The following is a 25,196-nucleotide window of genomic DNA, read 5'->3' on the forward strand; positions in this document are numbered from 1 at the left end:
TACTAAAACTTAGTTTTACTATTTCATATGCAACCCAGCATGTATTATATTTTACATATTTTATATTAATATAAAATATGTAAAATATAATGCCTAAAAATTTATATTGATAAAATGGATTAAAAATTTTTTTTTCATAAACTTAACTAATACTATAAATGCTAAAACAAAATGTTAAGTATTTATATTTATTATACCCATTTATAAACATACCAAGATGTGGTACTAACATAAAAAAAGTAGCATTAAGTTAAGAAATATAGTGAAATTAAGCTTAAAATAAAACTCTTACCATTAAACGAACTCGATATAGGAGAGGTCCAAGTGTAGGAGATATAGGAAGATATATGGCTATAAGCCTGTAGAAAAAATACAGCAATCCAATGCACAAAATCACCTTTCCTGTATAGGGCGTAAAAATATCACCTACATTTAAAATTCTCCCAAGCACATATAAAATGATGAACACGATTATTAGAAGTATTTCTATACACTTGTAAAACAAAGGCACGCTTGTATATTTCTGAAAAAGAAGAAATAATAAATTACTATCCACTTAAAACACTCAGTTCAATAACGCAAAAAAAAAAATATATATATAAGCATAACAAAAAAAACAGCACCCAATGGACAGAAAAAAATAGGACAAAGGTAGTGAGCAAAACGATGTAAACACTGCTAATGTCACTCAACTACATAATTTTTAAAAGGATCATTTATTTTAGCAGTATTATGCTAATCTCCCTCATCTAATCTATCCATCTCCACCCCTTCGACAGGTGAAGCCCTCTTAAAGGTCAATTATACTCCTAAAATATGATAATACAGTACAGAATCAGTTATCCGGTAATCAGAAAACCGGAAAACCAAAAAACCGGAACGAAATTCGATAAATTTTCCCGCCATTTTTTTAAAATTTTTTTTTATCTTCCTCATAAGATTTTAGGATTCTTCTTTCTTTTTTAAAAGATGTTTACCTCACCATCATTTTGGAAACAATCATTAGTGTATTACTTCATCGTTTTTTCCTCTTTTTAAGATTATTTCCAAATATTTTTCTTTTTTAGTTGGGTTTAACAATAAAAAAACGGCTTTTTGTAGCGCTTCTGAAAACCGGAAAAATCAGTTATCCGGAATAGCGATGGTCCCGATCGTTCCGGATAATCGGTTCCCTACTGTATAAATATTACAAGATTTTTCTTTCTTTTTTATTAAGTTCTTATACCCTAGTGTGAGTAACTTTCATCACCTAGCCAGAGGTAACAAAATTGAAATATAAAAACATACTTTAAAATAACTTTTTTAATGGGATATACAATAAGAATTGAAACATTTCATTCTTTTAATGGAATTGAACAAATCAGAATAAAGTATCACTTACTTTGTATAAAATATAAGTACGTCTAATGTATTCTATTAGTATGAGAGTTGTCCATGAACACACAATAATGTCTAGCTCTTTATTTCCACAAGATGGCCACAAAACAGCCATACTGAAAAACCCCAGATATATCATGTAAAATATCTGGAAAGAAAAAATTTTAACTCATAATATAATCAAAGCATAAAATATCATAAATAAATTGAAGTTAAACGGCAAGAATTATTAGTAAAGCATCTCTTTAAGTATGTCTTATGTATTCTATTAATATCAGAGTTGTCCATGAAGACACAATAATCTAGATCTTTATTTCCACAAGATGGCCACAAAACAGCCATACTGAAAAACCCCAGATATATCATGTAAAATATCTGGAAACAAAAAATTTTAACTCATAATATAATCAAAGCATAAAATATCATAAATAAATTGAAGTTAAACGGCAAGAATTATTAGTAAAGCATCTCTTTAAGTATGTCTTATGTATTCTATTAATATCAGAGTTGTCCATGAAGACACAATAATGTCTAGATCTTTATTTCCACAAGATGGCCACAAAACAGTCATGCTAAAAAAATCCCAAATATATCATGTAAAATATCTGGAAATTTTTTTTTAAAATCGTATTATAATAAAAGCATAACATTGTATAAAAAAAAATTGAAGTTATACAGCAAGGATGTTTAGAAGAGCATCTCAACAATATGCATATTTAAAATTCAGATACAACTGTAATGAATAAATTTCTATTCCAGTTAAATCTGTCAAGTTTACTACTATTGTTAATTTGATTTAAATCCACGGATAAAATCCCCTTTAAAAAAAATAATTGATTTAAGTCAAAAATATTTTGTATACATTTTTTAATGCTAAAACTTTTTTTAAGTCCGATTTTATTTATATTGAAGATTTTTTCCTGGGAAATAATGAGATGGAATATTGCAAATGAATTATTTTTACACGTTCAAAACATAATTCAGAATAAAAAACTTAAAACTGAATAAAAAAGAGTGTGAAATTTTTAAATTTTTTATTAGCTGAATATAAAATAATTAGCTTTTTATAAAAACATTGGAATTATATCCATTTAGCTTTATATTTGCTACAATACAAGTACTTTAAACATGTAGTGTATACAAATAATGAGGGAGAACTTGTTTCAAAAACAATAAATTAGATTAATTTTCTTGCTATGTTTTCTGATCTAAATTAATTTATTTTTCATTTGATATTTAAATATAATAACCAATTGAGCCTTTGTTTAACTTATTTGAGAGGATCATAAACTTGAATAAAAAGTACTATGATTTTATTTATTAGGGATTAGTTTATAAAAGTTATATAATAATTTTTAACTAACAATATTAGCATTATTAATCTATTTCATTACAGCTTTATTTAGTAAATGTAAAAAAAAGAAGCCTGCTTTAAATGAAAAAATTTATTTAAATTTTCCTTAAAAAAAAAAAAAATTTTTGATTTCATAAAAATTTTTTAATAGCCTAAAAGTGTTATTGAATGTTATTCTAATGCTATGCATTATAGTTTGCTGAATTTATAAAATAACTTTAAAAAATGACTTATAACTTTGTGAGCTGACTTAATGAGAAAACTATAAAGGATTTTTGTAACAAATCGATTTGCAATTTTATCTGACAAAATAAATTTTAAAATGTTGAAATACATATAATGTCAAGTTTCTAATGGTATGTATTCTTGTGTACAGGTATTTAAAAATAACTCACCATAATATTTCAAATAATGAGAACTGTCTAAAAATTACCTGAAATGTCCAAAACTTAGTGATAGGTGCACTCCACATGAGGAATATCATTTTCCAAATACTAAGTGGAGAACGAATGAAGACTTCTTTTTCTCGAAGCAATGTGGCCACTTGTTCATGATGAAGACCACCGGTGAAATCAAAGGGACCTTTTTCTGGATTTTTCAGAACAACAACACTTGGCCGAGGTCTAGATAAATACAGGAAATTTCTATATATGACTAATATCTAAAATTAAATACTTCATTTACTTTTTTTAAAAATTTGGATGGATTCAAATAAAAGTTACCGAAGAAAATCATCTTTTCCTTGATTAGAATCGATCAATACTTCTTCCTCTCCATCTCTTTCATCATGATCTTCATCAGAGTCACCTTCTAAAAATAATAAAAAAAATATGTTCAATAAATTGTGAAAAGATATTTACAGCCAAACCTTTATTTAACAAATTCCTTTAGCCCAAAGATTTTATTTGTAAATTTTGTAATTTTGGAGTAAAAAAAAATTGCCCTCATCTTATGAAATAGCTTTAATAAATATTTTATACTTAGAAATCCTTTACTGTTAACTCAGCAGCTCAAAATACAAAAAATCGCAAATGCACTAGTTAGTTTCACTTGTGTGCTTGAAAAACTTGTTTTCAGAAGGAAGATCTCAAGTGTAATTTTAGAAACCTGGTCCCAAGATTGCTTCACAAAATAAAGAACATTCAAAAAATTTATTTTGTAAATTTTTTCTGCATTTTTTATCAGGAATACCACAATTTATCTCGTAACCAACTGCTTTTAATTAATTTTTACACAAAATATTAAGTAGCTAAGTACCAGACATCTAATACTAAAGTCCAGTTGCTAAAGCAAAGTGCAATTTTTTGGAATATGACTAATTTTATATTGCAAATTAAAAAATGTATGAGACTTTGATTAATTAACAAAAGAATTTTTCTCAATAACATCAATATAGAATTATCTAAAAACCTCATATAATGAAAGTGGGAAATTTTTTTCTAAAAATTAAATTTGACTGTTGAAATAATTTGTTTGTACAGGTTTATTATTCACTATATATTGTTTTTCGCCTTCACTTCAATATGGGAAAAGAAAATACTATTAAATCACGGCAGTGTTTAAATGTAATAAAAAATTTTTGTTTTATAATTATAAAATTATAAAGCTGCTTCTTGTAGCCCGAGAGCTAATTATTTTTTAAGTAAAATAATTAAACAGTCTAATAAATTTCAATTCTTCAAATGTTTTCTTCAGAAAAAATAATACAAGGTTTTCTTTTTTTAATAGAAGGTTTTTTTATGTCCTGATATATCTAAAAACTCCTTCTTTGATACTCACTGTACACTTTCTTTTTCTTTGGGGGAGGGATGATTCGAAGAGGGTTGTTTTATTTTTATTGCTTGTAACCTTTTGCTTTTTGAATTTTTTTTTTTTCAAATTAATTTTTTTTCTTAAACAATTTTGTCTTGATATTATTCCAATGTTATAATTTGGATTTTCTGCAGTTGTAGGATAAACTCTAAAAATTTTTAAAAACAATTCCAAGAGGAAAAAAGATCTGGAATTACTTATAACAAAGCATTTACATTTCAATAATAATACTAAAATTAAAATAATAATGGCACTATAATTTGATTTCATTCAGTACATTCTAAAATTATTTGAGGATGATGGAGTTGATTCGGAAGATGGTTGTCACTCACATCTGGAAAAACAATTCACTGCACAGTTGTGAAAACCCTAGGACAGGGATGGGGAACCAATGACACGCGTGCCATTTATGACACGCAATACAATATTTTGGGCACGCCACCCATCGCAAAGTTCACTATGAAGCACTTAAATTAAAATTCAAAAAAAAGAAAAAACATTTGACAAAAAAATTAACAATTAATGCCAAAAAAAAAAAACTATTTATAACCATAAAAACAAGCTAACAATAAATAACTAGCAAAAAAAATTAACAGTCCTGCTTAAACTAACATGCAATCTAATATAAGTTATTTGACATCTGATTTGCAACAACAGAAGTCACACTGATGTTACTTTAAGTTGAATTATGTGTATAACTGAGACATTGCAAAATGATTTTTGTCTCCATAGTATAGAAAGAGTTTTGAGTTGATAGTATTCAGTATTATTACTTTCCCAAAAATCACGAAGTCAAAATTATTTGATGGCACGTCTATGACCTCATTAAAAAATTTATTAGAAAAAATGGCACGTTGGTGCAAAAAGGTTCACCACCCCTGCTCCAGGACAACAATACTAGTTTTAACTGTCGAAAAAAACTTTAAAAAAATAAAAAATAGCTCAACATACTTAACACAAGTAATGCTATAGTAAATGAAACAATGTAGTACAGCTGAACTATCATTTTTAAATATATCGCATAGATTGAGTTTTGAGAGGTTGGCATTTTTGAAAAGACAAAAATAAGAAATAAAATTCCCTGTATTTTCACAGTTTGAAAAAAAAAATTCAAAATTCCCTGCATTTTCCCCATTACTTTAGATTATTTTTAAATTTCCTGTATTTTACAGATTTTCCCTGATCTCGATGTGGAGTGGCAACCCTGTGGGAGGAAAGATTAAACAGCCTTTATACTGGCATGCAAAGTATTGTCTACGATATATAGATATATGGGGGAAGATGTTACGCCAACATTCATATATCAAAAGGTAGCTCAAGATTGAATCGAGGTAGCACGTCTTATATACTAGTGAATTGATGTTTAATAATTGTAGTGGTAGTTACACAGGGCGTGCAGCCAAATCTTTCAACAAAAAATAAGCATCTTTTAAGTACATTTTAATCACTCAAAAATATTTTAAAGCACTATATACATTAACAAAATGCAAAATAATTTTCAAAGACTTTACATGATCATGATAAAATAGCCAGTTTCTGATAAAGAACTCTTTTCTTGATTATATTTGCTATTATAAAAAGATGAAGAGGTTTTTAGGTTCAATATCAGACAGGGGAAAATGAAGCCTGAAATTAAGAATATCTTGCAAAATGCAGCAGAGTTACACAGGAGAGGGCAAGAATCTCATCGAACCCAGCTCGGCAGACGCACACGCGGACCTGAAAGTATTACATCAAACATGTAAAATGATTGGCGCTTTCCTACGCTATGGACCGACGGGACGCCGAAATAGATTACGATTGAATGAATTGTGAAAATGTTGAATACAACAATTAAAAAGCATGCTTCTGCATAATACGTGGCGAAAATAGACAAAGTAAAGAAAAATATATTATTTTCGAATAGGGAAAATTAAGCACTTTTGAAAAACACCCCATGAAAAAAGCACCGTCAATGGCTTTTAAAAAACGAAACTCGAAAATAAGCACTTTTTAAAAACGCTACGCACCATGTTACACCACAATACTCCCTCAACAGAATTTTATCATGGTTAGAATTCGATGAACGGATACCACTAGTTGCTGTATTTGCGAAAAACCGGGAGAGCTGGAGCTTTAGTCATGAGAGCTGTATTAAGTTCATGGTTGTGCTTGAGGACTCTCCTGCGTTGCTATTAGCAGTCGAGAGTGTACAGGTTCTCGTTGAGTGTAAATGAGATTGAGAAGCAACAGCGTGAGGAAGACAATCACAGTCATAAATAGCAAGTAAACTATTCAATGTGGACCATACATCAAAGTAGTCGCGATCATATCGCGTCTGCAGGTCACCAATGTGGGGAGAGACCGTTAGACAATGCCAACTTTCATCTATCAAAAGATACCTCAAGATTGAATCGAGTGAGCATGTCTTATATACTAGTGAATTGATGTTTAATAATCATAGTGGTAGTTAGGCCACAGATATGCATTTCACTCTGAATCCAATGAGACCATATACGAGATAAAAGGACTATTAGTACAAACATACAGCTTCTGTGAGGAAACAGAGCTATGAGGACTAATTTAAAATGGTTTTGTGTTAAAAAAGCACAATATTTCTCTTGCATTCACTTACGAAACGGAAACTGCTATATGCAGAAGGGAAGTATTGTTTCCTATACATTTTCAAGTTGAATGGAATGAGACAAAACATGGGTCTATCAGACTAATAGTTCATCAATAACTCAGGTTTTTATGAATAAAATGCACTATTTATGCCATGTATTTATTTACACTTTTGTTCTAACCTCTTTACCCAATTGTGTCTGATTTGGTTCCATATAAAGAACACACACAAAAAAACAATGGGTCAGTTACATAACACGGAGCATTTGGAGCTGTAATGTTATTCCTAAGCAATAAAATATTAGCAAATACTTTGTTGCATAAAGTTAAACAATTAAATATTTTTAAATTTACCTAAGTATTAAACATTCATTTAGACCAATGCAAATAAATAATATAAATTCATAACTTCATTGTAAAAGCATCAGTATAAACAAAGAATCATGCACAAATTGAAAAAAAGTGTGTCTAAAACTAAAATGAGCAGAAATTATGAAAAAACCACTTGAGATTGGAGTTTACCCATCTGTTATAATAAAGTCTAAATTAAAATGTAATAGCAATAGCAATTATCAAAGTGTTTATACATATTACTATAACAAAATATTATGCAAATGAAATTGTCATTTGCCTCCGAAAAAAGATAAAAAGTTCAGATTTTTCAAAGAATATAGTTTTATATCGGGATTATTTAAATAAATTCTGAGATACAATTTTTACAATGTAAAATAGAAAAAAATAGTATAAATATTAAACTTTACTATAAATTTTTGACAAGGTTATAAATCAGTAAATTATTTGAAAAATATTAATCGTTTTTTTTTAATATAAAATTCAATAGGCATGTTTCAAACAATTAAAATAGTAGAAATATTAAACATTATAGTAAACTTTTGACAAGGAGCTATAAATCAGTATATTTTTAGAAAAATATTAATGTTCTTTTTTTTAATAAAATTCAATTGATTTGTTTCAAAGAATTCCAAAGTCAATTTTCCCAAGTTTATGTTTAGTAAATATACATATACTTTTGTAAAATAAGAAAATACAAACTGTATAAAATTTTATTAAAAAAGAAAAGATAACTAAATCAACATAGTAATACTTTTTGAAAATAAAAAACATAGATACATACCTGTAATATTAATAATGCTGCATTGATAAAAATTTCAGACCAATATTTCAATTTATTAAATACAAAAATAAGTAAATATTGAAACTACTTGAAATAAAACTACTGTTATTCCATAAATACATATTTAAATTTAGACCCCTATATGTCAGAAAAAGATCTATTAGTTCTACATAACTTATGTTCTTTAAAGCTAGTATTAAAGAACGCATTCTAATAATTGAAAAAGAACTTCAATCATTCTACTTATTATTAATGTCATCATTCTCATACATAAAACAAATTAATAAGAAACTTTCAGTTCAAATGTTTAATTACTAGAGGAACCTTTTTTATTTTTATTATGAACCTTTTGCTTTTTGAATTATTTTTTCAAAAAAAAAATTTTTTGCACAGTTTCACAGTTGCAATAGTAACTCAATTCTAGGGGGGGGGGGGGAANGGGGGGGGGGAAGAAAAAAACAGAGAGAGATTTAGTACATTTTACAACAAAGCATTTTCCTTTTAATACAAATACTAAAATTAAAATAATAATACTAAAATTAAAATTATAATACTAAAACTAAAGTTATAATAAATTAAAATAATAATTGTACTATAATTTGATTTCATTCGGTGCATTCTAAAATTCTTTCAGCAGATAAAATCTCTAAAAAAAATCTTTCGCTCAAAACTATAATTTCTACTTTAATATAATTATCATTAACCATATATTAGCATACATTCATGTATTTTTATGCATTTACATACTAACTTAAGGTTTTTATTAATGTTTTAAATGATAATGAAACTAGTTTTTTGAAAGTTTTATCCAGTTTTTGACAATAAAACCCCAAACTCCTAAAGGAACTGACAAATGATGAAAGAATTAGAGCTCATGACAACTCTTTATGACTGCTACTCTTACCTGATGCTACATGTAAATCCCAGGAATGCAATGGCTCAATGTTAAACCGTATCCAGATGTACATGGGAAATACAAAAAAGGCACACAGAACTACCTAAAGAGAAAAAAACAACTTCTGTATAATATTTTGAATCAGTATTGAAACTGTAATTAAAGATAAACAAAGAATTAATAAAGAAAAGAAACAATAAAACAAATTATCACTCAAGATATAATGTATGTGACAGCTAAGATAATCACACCTTATTGCAGTGCTGTAGTTTTGTACATTTTCGATCTCAAAAGTATTTTCGATGGTAGTTAAGCTACTGACCGGGCTATACTGATGAGTTCGGATGCCAGACACCAGGTGAGGAGGAACATCCTGGCTCTCCAGGTTGGGGATTGAGGGTATGGCTAACAACACTCTATCTGATAAAAACTCTCCTTTTTTTGAAAACTCATGAACAAATTATCTGGCGGAATCAAAGTGCTAGACTCCATTAATGCAGATTTTAAAACCATTAGGGTATTAAACTGGCAAGATCTTGCCACAAAAAAAAAAACTCCACAGAGAAATTTTTTTAGAGAATCCCTCAAGGCTTAAGATAAAGATTATGAATAATCTTAACCTCAAAGTGGGAAATCTAGCATTGTGAGCTACATGACGAACCAGCTAAGTATGAAATATGATTATTTCATACTTACACATATACATTATAAAATAATTTCTTGGTGTATCAAGTATTCTCAAATTTGATTTATTCTATTTTTTAAGTAAGAAACACAAACAATATTAGTACTCATTATGTAATAATATTAATAATCACAATTAACGTGATAACTAGGCAAGTATTTGTGGACCATTTCTCCACACCAATGTTTTTCCTAATCAGCTACACTCAAACATCAATCCATCACTCCCACATCTTTTATTTCCTTGTAAGCATCATCATATTTTAATTGATCCATCACAAATGGTATTCTAATAACGTTAATAAAACCGATTTAGTTCTTTTTAAAATTAACAGATTCCTGCATCTATTGAAACTAACATTAAAAAAAAATTATTTCGTTTTAAGCAGAAAAACAATAACTCCTGATAATGAAGAAACAAAAGAATGGAAACTAATTACAGCTTCGTACATAAACTTCACATTTGATGTTTATGCATCAGTTAATGAAAATGTTAAAACTTAGATCGATCCAAGATTTGGTTGCAGAAGCTAAAGAGCAAAGAGATAGCAATGAAGATGGCAAAACAAAATCACAACCAGTCCCAACATCTGCAAAAGCCCTGAGATCTTTGAAACAAAGAGAAACTTTCTGCATTCATTCAAAGTCACAGAAAATATTAACTACCGGACTAACTTTCTAACTTTTGGACATTTTTAACAGACTGTTACAAAAGTCCAAAATTTATTGTATTTTTGCAGTAAGTAAACAATTTCCTGTAATTAGAATTTTTCATACTTCAAATTTCACTCAAATTTTGTCTTTTTGCCAGGTAAAATTACTTGCTTTAAAATGATGTAAAAATTACAAGGGATCCAAACTTCGAATGGCTCTCTCTACTACTGACTTTCTAGATTTGTGTATTTTGGGGTTCAAAAATTTGGATCAGACATAAAAAATAAAATAAAAAACGGTATGTTTATTCTGAGAGAGCAAATTTTTGTGTCCACTTTTGTAACTTAAAATATTGCCAGCAATAATTAATTAGTATATTTGAGATCTCCTCCTCGAACCACTATGAATGAGTTCGAAAACATGAAGATCCGAACATTAGATCAAAAGTTATTCAGGTTGGTTTGCTTTTTATTTTGCACACTGCATAATACCTAATACTGAACATTAAGAGTAACATTAATACACATATTTTTGATGCTAAATTAAAAAATTTATTTTAATCATGATTTTTAATATTAGAACAGAATAATTAACTCTAGTGCCCCCCCTTACAAAAATATCTGAGCATACTTATGCATAAACCAGACCAAAATTATTAGGAACAGACCTGACCAGGTTCAGTACAAGACAGCAAAGAAGAATAAGGGGTGATAAAAGTTTTAGCCTCTTCTTTGGAATAGGAAAAATTTGGAAATTTATTTTCTAAAATCGAACAGAATAATTTTTAATTTTTCTTTATATCTTCAGATAAACAATTCCATAAAATGTTAAAATGTTCTTAAATGTTAAAATGTTCTGTTCTAAAATCGAACAGAATAATTTTTAATTTTTCTTTATATCTACAGATAAACAATTCCATAAAATGTTAAAATGTTCTTAAATGTTAAAATGTTCTGTTTTAAAATCGAACAGAATAATTTTTAAATTTTCTTTATATCTTCAGATAAACAGTTCCATAAAATGTTCTTAAATATTAAAATGTTCTGTTCTAAAATCGAACAGAATAATTTTTAATTTTTCTTCATATCTTCAGATAAACAATTCCATAAAATGTTAAAATGTTCTTAACGAAAATTGAAATTTTTATCTTTAACAATTAGGTTAAATAGTAAGAAATCATGCCAAATAGGGAAAAAAAACTCTGGGTCTCACCCTTTAAGCATAAAGACTAATAAATTGAAACATGAGAAACTCACTTTAAACCATTGAGGAAATGTTACGACTCCCCATGTAACATCTCGAACTCTAATATTTCCCAGAAACAGTGTAGAAAGCCATTTCTGACAGCATGGATGAGACAAAAATGTGCGATTCTTTGCATTTGCTGCTATATCAACGGCAGTTTTGTAGGACCAGTCTTTGTTTTCTTCACTCAAGACATCATATGCCCTACAAGAGGAATCTTTGTAGCTAGCATCTAGTATACCTGTTGCCATTTCAGAAAATTCCCTGAAAACACAAGGAATTCTTTTTCACTTTGGAAACAAAGAAATAATAAAATCAACCAAATATATACGAAAACAGGATTTTTAAATAAAGTGTAAAAGGTATAAGCATAAGTAACTTCCCTTTGAGCCAGTTTCTATCTACGTTTTGATGTACGACTCTATTGTTTAAAATTTTTTATTTAAAGTTATTTTATAAAAGTTATATAGTAGTTTATAGTTGATATATTAAAGTTTATTTAAAGTTAAAATGTTGTTCACCACTACTTATGATTATAGACTACTACATATGATATAGTCACAATTTCACATAAAACCCTTCTTTGTACCAATTACATAGCATTGAACCTTCTAAAATAATTGCTTAATTCAGAAAATTCACCATCTTTTGAATTTTCTACCAATTTTATAAAATATTCTTTAGAAAGCAAAGAAGTTGACATTGCTGCTTTTTTAACTTTATTTAATTTTTTTTTAACTTCTTGCTTAACTGATGAAGAGAGATGAATAAAAGCATGGTTTGTTAAATTTTATCATAAAATAATAATTTTCGAATAAAAGGAGCTGCGATATGAAGTAGGGCTACAACAAAATGTCTGGTACTAATACTTCTCTCGATGTGAGTCAAGCTTGGTTTCTTTTTATTAACCGTGTAGTGTATCTACCACTACAAAAATGCTATTCCAATTCACTAGTATATAAGGAATGTTAACTCAATTCTATGTTGGGGTACCTTTTCATAGATGAAGGTTGACATTGGCGATAAATACTATCACGACAAACCGTGGCAAGCGTTTTAATAGTTTTTTTTCATAAAATAAATTCAAAAAAATTTTATATTCTTACAGATAAAAGTATAGAATAAAGAAGAAAATTAAGAATAAAAGCACATTTTTCAAAATTACTTTTATTCTCATGAATAAAATCTACAATAGTTTGTTGTCTCCTCTATAAACAAGACTTAAAACAATATCAATGTTAACTATTATATAGAGATTGAACATTTCATATTGTGCTTCATATAATATGCTTAAAAGCTAGGTTTGCTGTGAGAATAATTATAATAAAAGCAGATAATTACAAACTATTACTAGAATATCAAATATATTTCTAGTATTAACTTCTGAACAATAAAGAATTTTTTCTCTGTGGAAAATTTGAACACGTTTTAGAATACAGTAGAGCGCCGATTATCCGAACTGCTCGGGACCGAACGTGGTTCGGTTAATGAAAAGTTCGGATAGTTGGAAACTTGTGTGAAATCTAGTTTAAATGATTATTATTTATGCCCTAACTTCCCTTCACACTTTTTCCAGGTTTAGGACTGGCAGTACTATCTAAAATAGCTTTGCTTAAAAGTTTTTTTTTTTTAATTTTTAAATATTTTTAATTAGTTTTTTTACTTTTTTTTCATTTTGAACTTTTTTTTAATCATATTTCAGCTAACTTTTTTTTTTGTCAATTACTGATTTTAACACATTTTTCTTTGTTTTCCATTGCAAAAGAAATCCAGCCAAGACTTTTGTTTCAAAGAAGATGCTCTTTTTTTTGAGCAGCCATATCCCTTATTCTTTTTAAATAAATCAACTGAACTGGATCAACATCATTTTGACGTTCTAACCAATTTATTGCAATATCGAAAGAATTGCATGCTTCTATATGAGAAGGTCCACTATCTTGAACTTGATCACCTACTTCTTCCTCTTCGTCTGAGGAGTTCCAATTTTCTTTCAAAATTTCAGCAACAATTTCATCATCATTTAAAACTTGAAATCCTAGGACGTTTTCAGTGTTTCGACACCAGTATTCTATTTTTCTATTTCTTCTGCTGCATAACCTGACTCTTTTCAGCCGGAAGATCTACTGGTTTAGAAATTTAGAAAAATTGTTGATAAGTTGAAAAGTATTCTAAACTTTAAAAAAAAAACGAATTCAGACATAGTTCGGATAATTGGTCGTTCGGATAATCGGCGCTCTACTGCATTAATTTTATTTAAAATTATAACAAACGTGACAGTATTGGAAAGGAACTTCATATTCTGAACACTAATTAAATACTGCCCTTCCACTTTTTAAAAAGTATCTCACTCTATGTAATAATTATAATAGTTGATCGATTAATTTAATATTAAAGAAATGTATCAGATAGTACAAGAACAATTTTTTTTTTTTTTGTTCAATAAAATAGCAGCAAAAATAAAACTAAACAGTGGTGAACTTTAATTAATCAATTTGATAATCTTGAAGATATATCCTTCCAAACAAACCAGGTTTAAAAAGAAAAGATTAAAAAGAAAGAAAGAAAGATTAATTTTAATTAATCTACTTATTTACCATAAATAGACACTATATTGGTAGAATCAAAAAATTTAAAAAGAAAAAAAGGAAAGAAAAATGGTTAAGTGATTATTAATTTTATTTTTATAAGAGATTCAAAACTAAGAAACAAAACAGGATTTAAAAAAAAAAAAAAAACACATTTAAATATAATTGGAAATGTGTATATATATGTACAGTATACTCAGGATATCTCGAACTTCTATATCTCGAATACCTTGTTATATTGAATATTCTTTGAAATAGAAAATCAATTTTTTCAGAAAAATCACTATGTAAGTTTATTGTACACCAATTATTTTCTATTTAATGTGATTATTTACACGTTAAATAGAAACTTACTTTTAAAAATAAAATTATCACTACTGTATTTAGACTTATTGTCAATTATCATTGCATATATATTTATTAGTAATTATTTTTATGTTTCATTACTCTACATTTCAGAGTATTATCTTCGAATATATTTTTCTACTTTTTAGAACATTTTAATTCTTAACTTGCTATATAATTTTTTTAGCTTCCCTTCAACTTTGAGATATTGAGAGTATACTGTGTGTGTCTATGTAAATATTATGAAAATGATTCAATTTATTTACACATACCTGCTAAGAGAATGAATCTCTTGCCTAAGATTAGAATCTACATAAGCTTCTAAATTTTCATAAATCATTGAAATGATTAGTGCTATGTGTATTGGCTGGTCAGAATGTCGCCACAAGACTTTAGCAAGTTTAGAACGATTCGTAAAGACAGCCCACAACATCAAAATACTCAGCGATTTGCGTTCAGCCGACGTTGGATCGCTGACATACAGTCCCATGGCATTCACAGACATATCCTGAGTTAGAATGAAACTTCGAATACCAGTTAGTAACTCAATCAGTAAATTCAGATCTGTCTCAATGAAATTTTTTCCTATCCTGGTTGTCTGAAAAACATTAAAAATATTTATGAAATCAAAGCAGCAAAGGGTGATAATCACTTGTTTGCATTAAAAAATAAATGTTAGTTATTAATTCACTTCAACCAGTTTATACTGGTTTAGTATCAAATTCATTCCCGTAATTTAATTTGGAGTCCTGAAACTTAACACATCTGTGACGGGAAAAAGAATTATAGATTTTGGAACAAGTAAAAATTTTTACTAGCTTTCTATAATTAACATTAAAATTTTAACAGCGGTATTAAAACTAATTTATTTTCAGTTAGTTTTTGAAAAAAAATACGTCCTTTTTACAACTGATATAAATAATTATCAAGATATGCAGTGTTATAACAAATTACAATAATTTAAAAAAAACTAAATTTATGTTTTAGCTATAGTGATAATTTTGTGTTAGCTTCAATAAAATTTTAATCTACAACACAACAGAACAAAATATGTTTCTTTATTATTTTCTTCCTTTCTTTCTTTTTTTAAAAATATTATTGCAACAGTTTCTTGCATGGAATGTGTTGAAAGAGCCGATACAGAAGCTTAGAAAGTCAGTAATTCTATCGCAATTCGAAAGAATCTCATTGTCTCTTTAATAAATAGTTTTTTTTTTAAAATAACAATTAAAATAAAACTAACTTTAAAGATTAAAAAGTATATATTAGCATTTAAAATACAAATTTTTTTTTTTAAAGTTCTGGTCTCAGATTTTTAATAAAAACATTTTTAAAAAAACTAACTTTTTGCTAAATAAAGTTAAATAATATGTTAATCGATTTAAAGAATTTCACTATTTTAAAACAATTGAAAATAATTATAAGTTATAAAATTTCAAAATAAAAATGGAAAATAGAATCCAAAAACCTTTTTTTTTTTTAAGAAATTATTTTCAAAAATACATTCAAAAATTATTTTATTTTTAGTTTTTAAATTAAATATATTAAAAGATACAAAGTTTAATTGAATAATGTTACTTGATATAAATAATGTTTTAATGGATTTTAAAGTAATATAAAATAAAATTATTCAATATTAACAATAATAATTTTTTTTGAAGTAGAAAAGAAAGAATTAATTTTAATTGTTGAAGACAATTAAAATTTACATACATACATACATATATATACACCTTTATATATATATGTGTGTGTGTCTGTGCGTATATCTACAAAAAATAAATAAATAAAACATTTTAGATTTACACATTTTAAACTTTTTATTACCACATATAAATTTTTAAAGTGAATCAGGTTAATTGTATATGGTAAAAAACTAAAAAAGAATGAGTTAAAATGAAATGCAATATTTTACCCCTCACCAATTATACGCACCAATCCATGTCCAAGAACTCCTTCCCAGCAGACAGAACGAAAAAACTCTTGCCTATGAGATTTTAAAAAAAGAAATCTCAATCTTTTTGGAGTTAAGTACTTATGTATCTGGAAGCCCTGTTTCAAAAACAAATCAACAAAGTCTTCCCGATTAGATCTAGTCAAAGCTTGCTGAAAAATCATTTTATCCACCTACCAAAAAATAATATCTTTATTAAAGGATATATCAGCTATACAAAACAGCAAAATTTAGTAAATGATTTTCTGACTTTTCTAGATTTTTATGCTGAAATTTTCAGAAACATTGTTTTAACAATATTTTCTTAACTTTACTAATAGGTGAAATATTAAACAATATTAAATCAGAGACTAAACTAAAATATAAAACATAAATTAAGGAAAGAATATAATGAGCTATTTAAGTTAATATGCATAGTGTTTTCCCATTAACAATTATTGTAATTAAGAACTTCTACTTATCTATAATATAGAAATAATTTTTCCCCATCAGCAATTATAAAGTAATATTACAATTATAATACAAATTATAAAGTAATATTAAACAATTATGTTACTCTTGCCAAAAAACAAAATTAGAAAAATTTCTTCGGTTATAAAAAAGGATTTAGAATGAACAAAAATAGTAAAGAAAATTCTATATTTTCTTTAGGTATTTAAAATTTGTTTGACTAAGTAATTATAGAGTTCTCTACATTTTTTAGGTTAGTTAGATTGCTAAACATCCAGCAAAAAATAATGTTGTAATTACTCACAAAAAGTTATAAATTCATTGAACTTCAAAAGAGAGAGAGAGAGAATTGGATTTAAAAAGAATGCAGAGATAATTGTTTGATTAAAAAAAATAATTTCTATTATACCACAAAGGAATTTACTTTTAAACATAAAAATCTAAATTTTTTTTATCAATTGTATGTAATAGTTTTGAACTATTTTTACAGTATTACTATTACATACCTGCCAACTTTTACCTAATCCTTTTGAGGACAATTTTCCCCAGTGGTAGAAAAGTTAAATTCAAATTACCATATTAAGCAGAAATATACGCTGAATTTAGGGAAGGTTTATGCAGAATACCGTAACAATATTACATATTACTATATAAGCTTAGTTTTTTTTTAAAAATAGTGGTGGTCAAAAAGATTATAAATTAAGTTTATAAATGCAAGGAATATATAGAAAGCATAAATTCTGCTACCACTTTAAATATAGAAATAAAATTTTACGCCAAATGCGTAAAAGTTGGCAGGTATGCTATTAATATTTTTAGTACTACACTACTTATAATCGTTCTGGAACTATTAAAAATAATGCTTAAAAAATTTTTTAAAAAATATTTAAAAATCTCTTGAAAATATTATCATAAATTATTAAAACAAACTATGACAGACATAGACAAACAAAAGAAATTTTTAAAAAAAGTTATAGTATAAGCTATTATATAAAACATACAAACAATTACAAATAACTTTGGCAATAGCTTTGCATAAATAAATCTGTAGTTTATTACTGCTCAAAAATTTGAATGATTTGAATTACAAATTAACACAGGATTAAAATATTTGAATTATTTTGATAGTTATATAGATTAAAATTCTTTTTGTTTTAACGGCAGGCACTAAACTCTTGTTCTTTGCCTCGGAAGACTCTGGAAGTGTTGCTTATTTAAGGTTACCCAGTGGGCATAACTGAACCTATTGGCACCTGCGTCATTGCTGACCAGGTGGCCGAGCGGTTAGTGTGCCTTGACTGGGAAGTCGATGGTTGCGGGTTCGAATCTCGCTCATTGCATTCTTTTTTCTTACTGTGTGTTGTTCTTTGATGTGTGAATGTGGGCCACCCTATGAAGGGTATCTGTGGTAGCGTGACGTGGGTAATGCTGCTTGCCTCCACGATTCAAATTCTGCACAGCGGCCTTATTTCTGTTTCTTTCAATAAATGTTACATTAAGAAAAATTTGTCTTCCTCATCAATCAAACATAGAAATAATATGTATAAAAAAAGGATCAAATTTAACAAATATGAATATATATACATAATTACTTTAAATTTGCTAGAGGGGTCTTTTAAGAATACTTCTGACATGGCTACATGTGGACTGTTCCAATCCAAAGTCAAAAGTAAATCTTTTTGCATCTGAGCATGCCAATTTGTTTGGTCAGGTCTTTGAGCTGTAAAAAAACATTATAAGAAATTTAAAAAAAAGTCTATAATATCAAAACTTCATATGTATACAGGCTGTCTCAGAATGCCAAAGGACAAACTTGAAAGGGAGTTAGAGAACCTTCATAATTACATAGGAAAGTCTGGGCGGAAATCAATAGGTCGGGTAGAATGCGATCTCTCAAGGTCAACATGTGCGACTTCATTATTGCAGACATGAATCTCTTTACAAACACTGAGCTGGTGACATCCACTTCATCTATGGCCTAGCAATTGTAAATGGATGCACTGCTGTTAGGTTGTATTATGAGAGATATCCTACGAGGCGACAACCAAATCAAGAAATGTTCAGTGGCGCGGTTGATCCGTTTCTTGACCTCCCAGATCATCTGATTTATCTCCTCTTGATATTTTCCTTTAGGGTGCCATGAAGATCATTGCATATGATATAAATATAAATTCTGAAATACACCTGGTGATACGAATCTCCATTGCTGCCGCTACAATCAGTGAAACAGCAGNATGATTACATTATTATCTATTCAAATAAATATAAATAAATGGTAATTATGTTCTTAAATAAAATCTTGATTAAAATAATTTTTTTTTAATAATTTAGATAACTTTGAGTAATTATGCATAAGCACGATGTTATGTCATCATTTTATCATGCATCATTTTAAAAAACATTTCTTTAATGGACAAAGGACCTTTATGGTCTTTCTCATCGGTTCATTGTTTTTTCCATGGTCTTTTATTAACATGACTGATCTGTGGACTGCGTTTTGCAGACTTTTGATCATCAGTGTTGATAGGACAAGAAAGCTCATTTCTCACACAATTTTTAGAGGCCCTAGATTAAGAATCGCGATGTTGGATTTCAAAATCGCGCGAATAAGAAACGAAATGCTTGATTTTAAAATCGCGTGAAAAAGAATCGCGATGCCGAATTTTAAAATCGCGTGAATAAAGCGATATCGGATTTTAAAATCGCGATGTTGGATTTTAAAATTGCGTGACTAAGAATCGCGATGTTGGATTTTAAGTTGCGTGACTAAGAATCGCGATGTTGGATTTTAAGACTGCGTGAATAAGAATCGCGATGTTCGATTTTAAAATAGGATGAATAAGAATCGCGATGTTGGATTTTAAAATCGCTTGAATAAGAATAACGATGTTGGATTTTAAAATCGCGTGAATAAGAACCACAATGTTTGATTTTAAAATCGCGTGAATAAGAATCGCGATGTTCAATTTAAAAATAGCGTGAATAAGAATCACGATATTCAATTATAAAATCACGTGAATAAGAATCACGATATTTGATTTTAAAAGCACGAAAATAAAAATCGCGGTATTGAATTTTTGAATCGCGTAAATAAGAATCACGATGCATAATTTTTAGAGTCCGTGAATACTTATCGCAACGAGTAATGTTTAAACCGCGTATAAATACGAAAATCGATGTTTGATATTACAACCGCGTGATAACGAATAGCAATATTGAAATTTAAAAATATATATGAATACGAATCGCGACATTGGATTTTAAACTAGCGGGAATATGAATCGCGATATTGGGTTTTAAAAATGTTTAAATACAAATCGCAATATTGGGTTTTAAAAATGCTTAAATACAAATCGCGATACTGAATTTTTAAATTGCGTGAATGGGAATTGCGAGTAATGATTTTTAAATCGTGTAAAAACGAATCTCAACAAGTAACTTTTAAATCAGTTAAATACGAAAATCGATGATTTACATAAAAATCATCTAAATAAGAATCGCAATTTTAGCAGATTCTGGCCCAGTTCCTAATATTTAAAATTCTGTAAATCAGCCAATCAAAAGAAATCAAATATCAGCGGCCGAAACGAAACTGCTTATGACTTTTTTTTCTTTTTTCCAATCTATAGTGGAAGTCGCGGTTGTCAAAGCAACAAGTCGCAAGTCCGACTATATCGCTCGTTCGACTCCCCAAAAGCTTTTGGAACATGGTCGGAAATTTTAAAATGTCTTTCATGCCTGAAAACATAAGAGTAGTGGAGTAGGAGACGGCATTGTTTTACCAAGGTTAACCACTTTTACCCCAGCCAGCAGATTGACATGTGAAGAAAGGAAGAAAGGTTTATTGGGGGATTCAATACTTTTGCTCCGCGGAAGAAAAAAATTTTCAACAAAATATCATTTACTGCATAAAAATTTTTTCCGCTCGGAAATTTATGAAAAAAGAGCGGAAGATATGGAAAAATCTGAAAAAAGCGGAAATCAGCGGATCCGCGGAAGAATTACATCCCTGCCTTTAGGGTGCCATGAAGATCATTGTATATGACATAAATATAAATTCTGAAATACACCTGGTGATACGAATCTCCATTGCTGCCGCTACAATCAGTGAAACAGCAGGTATCTTCGAAATATTCGCCAATCCATGTAACGTAGGTGTCCTGCGTGTATACTAGTCAATGGGCCCAATTCTGAACACCTTTGATACTTGTAAATCATACATTGTACTCTTTTGTTGCATAATAAACTGTCTTACACTACATTCTGGGTTGTAATCTTACTCTCTTTGCATCTCTTTATTATGTGGGGGTGACTTTTCCACCCCCGATTTCCTAAGTAATTATGGCTCCTAAGGAAGTTCTTTACTTTCGTTCCAAGTTTGTATATGGCGGTCTGGGACACCCTGTATATGTGTATATATAAACAGTTCAAATAGAAGGATAATAAATACAACTTACATTTAAAAAGTGCACATAATAAATGTTCATCTAAATCTTCAAGATTGCAAGTATGACTGTACAGGTTTATAATTGTTAAGTTAGCTTGCCCATTCTGGAAAAAAAGAGAATATAATATATAAGAGAATTATTACTCTAACTATTTAATCACAATTTGCTAAAAAAAAAAAACTAAATTTGAATTATAAAAAAATGGTTTCTACCACAATCCTACACAACTCAAAATAAGTTTTTAAATTTGTTTTATAACTTTTCTATCGCAATACAAGTGTATATAAAAATAAAACTACTGCTCTTGTTATAAGAATGTTTTTATATCATGTAATTGCTTTTTTGTTTTGTTTCAAAACCTGTTTATAAATTCTTCAATTTAAAAACTTTACATTCACTTTATATTCATTTTTGATTGAGTAAGTTTGAAAAATTATTGAAACATTCCAATTGAAAGCAAATGAACAATGTTACTCATTGAAAAAGTGCATTCTAGTTTGTGGATGAACGTATATTGTACCTGATGAACATATCGAACACACTCCATAATTCTGTCACGAAACATATTTCTTGCAAGGCTATTCTCTCTGAACTGCACGAAATGATGAGCTATTTTGCTAGATAGAGCAGGTTTCAAAGAATTTTCAATGTATTCAGCATCATGAATCCCTCTTGGCCTAAAATAAAATTTAAGTTTTGAATATAAAAAACATTAAGACAATAAAACAATTCCTATTTATTTGTAGATTCATAAATATTCATGGAAGATACATTATTCATAAACATTCACCTAATCATCTAGGAAGGTAGTTCAAGATTTCTTTCACTTTGAAAGTTACAAGTATTTCTAAATTTTTCACACAATTTGAGACAATTGTTTACGAATTTAGGGTTAAATATAATGGTTGTTATAAAATCCAGTCATTTCATAAACAAGCATCGTGAAAAAGGTTAAATATATTTATAATTTTTCTAACAAAATTGAAGCCAGTTACAAAAAGCAATAACAAACAACTGCTTTACCTATTTTTTTTTTTTCAAAACATTTCTTTCACACTGTCATAAAAAAAAATTATAATCTATGATAAACATTCATAACAGTAGGAAAATTTAGGCTCATTTTAAACTTTAATTGAAGTTTCCAAATTGAAATAAAGAAAACTTAGAATGATTAACTCAATTTCTTTGTAATTGCATATTAATTTTTAAAAAGAGTTTTCATTAAAAGATTTGATTTTTAAAATACAAAAAAATTTTTTTACTAAAAGAGATGAGTATAATGGAGAATTCTGATTTAGTTACAAATTAGTTCAGAATGAAATATTATCATCGTTTGTATTAAATCAGATTCATATTAGCTTCATAAGAAACAATAAGAAAAATACTTTTTAAATATTTATATATGTTAATTTAATTAATAATAATTGATTAAATAATAATAATTGATTGAATAATAATAATTGATTAAATAATTAATTAATTAAATATTTATATATGTCTTAATATTTCTTTTCATTTATAAATGCTGAAGATGAAAATTGATTTTTGGGATAAATTATTATAGCTATTATGATTTTTCTAAGAAAATTAATTATAATCTGACAAAAATAAAATTATCATTATTTTTTCTAATCAACTAGCACAAGTATTCCTAAATCACTGCTGTTGATAAAAAGTTAAAATATATCTCATATAACAAAATTGTTGAGCATAATTCATGAAACAAAAAAATGAGGGTTTTATTTGATCATTTAAGGAAATGGTTGGTGTTTTTTACACTAAGGAGTACTGTAAGCTCTTGACTGCCTATACTACCAGTTTACTTTTTTTGGTGTGCTTTAAAGTCATTTGGCTCACAGTGTGTTTTGACACTCTCTTGAGTAGAATTTCTCGTATACGTGTATTTATTACCTGATTTATTATTCGTGTTTAAAAGAAGAATTGTTAAAAGAATCGTCATTATAAGACCTGTAATTTCATGACGAAAGAATTGCCATTTAAAAAAATAACTGTTATAAAACATTTCTTTTCTTGTTAACAATTTACTAACTTCAAAATTTAAACCTAAATGGTAATTTGTAAAATGGACTTAACCTTGCTGCTTGAACAATATGCTAACACTAACGTAAGATGGTGCACGACTTGCAACAAGAGCAAACAGTAATAAACAAGTAAAAGAGGACAAATCAGAATTGCCAAAAAAGCGAGTTCTTTCTAAATCTAGCAACCATGTCACCTTTTTCTAAACAATTCATCTATAAATAACTAAAACAAATTTTAAGTTAATACCCACCAGAATTACTTAATATCTTATGAAATACAACATATTTGAGCTCAGAAATTATATAATTTATTTATTTTAATAAAAATGAAATTATCTGAAAATATCCCCTCACAGAATAAGCTGTAGTAAGCAGTTATATACTTCTTAACTGGAAGCAGAGCAGGTCAAGAGCTCAAGATTGTTGTTGTTTACATTTATATTGAAAACACCATCCATAGGACAAATAATATAAATGAACTCAATCGAAATATTTTTCTGCAACTTACCTTTCTGAGACTTCATAGTATGCGTAAGCTAAGAGATCTGCAAGTCCACCACTACCACGCACACATACAACAGGAAGATGCTTTTTTAAATGTTCCAAAATTAATCGAGCACAATCAAAACCGCCCTGAACTAAAAGTGCAACAACAGGAATCTCATTTGTGGATAAGGAGCAAACATCAGGGTGTTTTCTTGGTGCTAGAGAACAAAAGAAATCAAACTGTTTTAAATTGACATTGAAGAATTTCGAATAAAAAAAATTTAAAATGTAACCATATAAAAACAATGAATTTCAAAACAGGACTTTTTTTTTTATAACCGTTGGTGAACAACTGACCCAATTTTTTTGTTTTACGACTTCTAATGTTCAACTCCGCAGCCTTGTAATTTTGAACTCAAACCAAAGACTCCTGGATCAAATATTGGGAGAACTTTGCCTTCGTGCAGTACTTATTGATGGAGCCCACATTTGCTTTATATGGAGAGGAAGACCATGAGAACCTCCCACAGTTAGCCTGACAGCAAGGGAACTGGAACCCATGATCCACTGAGGATATTTTACGTCAGCACTGTGGTGGGATTATGGTGCGAGCCGGGTGAGAATTTGAATCACACAGCTATTACTGGGATTGAACCCGGGTCACCTCATTGGGAGGTGAATGCTCTATCCCCTGAGCCACTTCTAGGCAAAATTGTTTTGAAACTTTTTTCCTACGCTCTACTTTCCCATTACATAACACAGGGACAAGTTTAGAAGCAGCTAAGTTCAGAAAAAGGCAGTACTAAAGCTCAAAGAGTTAAGGAGACTACAAGTGGTAGAAATCATGAATGCATTAGACAATGCTTTTAAGCATTCAACCTTCTTTCCATAAGGCAGTTCAATTTTAAAGAAGGTGCTAATTTCTTTTCTTTTGTGTCATATTTGATCACACTTTATACTTTTTAACACCGTCAAAACTTTCATTCAAATATTTTTTCTTTCATTTAAAAATAAAAAAAATTTTAAAAAAACTTATTACAATATAAAATCACAATAATTTTATATTTTAATAAGCAATTATTTTAAAAAATTAAAAAAAGGAAAAATCTGTAGAAAATAAAATATT

General features: G+C 28.2%; 1 protein-coding gene across 4 annotated transcripts in view; it reads right to left on the bottom strand.

Annotated features, from left to right (window-relative positions):
• LOC107453600 (transient receptor potential cation channel subfamily M member-like 2) overlaps positions 1–25,196 on the bottom strand; it is an 83,651-nt gene that overhangs the window by 17,938 nt on the left and 40,517 nt on the right. For all 4 annotated transcript variants that reach the window (XM_043044088.2, XM_043044090.2, XM_043044091.2 and 1 more), the window contains 12 exons: positions 24,093–24,288; positions 22,063–22,219; positions 21,552–21,645; positions 18,687–18,814; positions 16,626–16,817; positions 14,963–15,288; positions 11,772–12,024; positions 9,187–9,280; positions 3,454–3,541; positions 3,165–3,354; positions 1,382–1,525; positions 293–523 (listed from right to left, as the gene is read on the bottom strand). In XM_043044088.2, the coding sequence (XP_042900022.1) occupies positions 293–523; positions 1,382–1,525; positions 3,165–3,354; positions 3,454–3,541; positions 9,187–9,280; positions 11,772–12,024; positions 14,963–15,288; positions 16,626–16,817; positions 18,687–18,814; positions 21,552–21,645; positions 22,063–22,219; positions 24,093–24,288 (2,093 nt within the window). The remainder of the gene's footprint in view (positions 1–292; positions 524–1,381; positions 1,526–3,164; positions 3,355–3,453; positions 3,542–9,186; positions 9,281–11,771; positions 12,025–14,962; positions 15,289–16,625; positions 16,818–18,686; positions 18,815–21,551; positions 21,646–22,062; positions 22,220–24,092; positions 24,289–25,196) is intronic.

Source organism: Parasteatoda tepidariorum, chromosome 10, assembly GCF_043381705.1.
Source record: "Parasteatoda tepidariorum isolate YZ-2023 chromosome 10, CAS_Ptep_4.0, whole genome shotgun sequence".
Taxonomy (NCBI): Eukaryota; Metazoa; Arthropoda; class Arachnida; order Araneae; family Theridiidae; genus Parasteatoda; species Parasteatoda tepidariorum.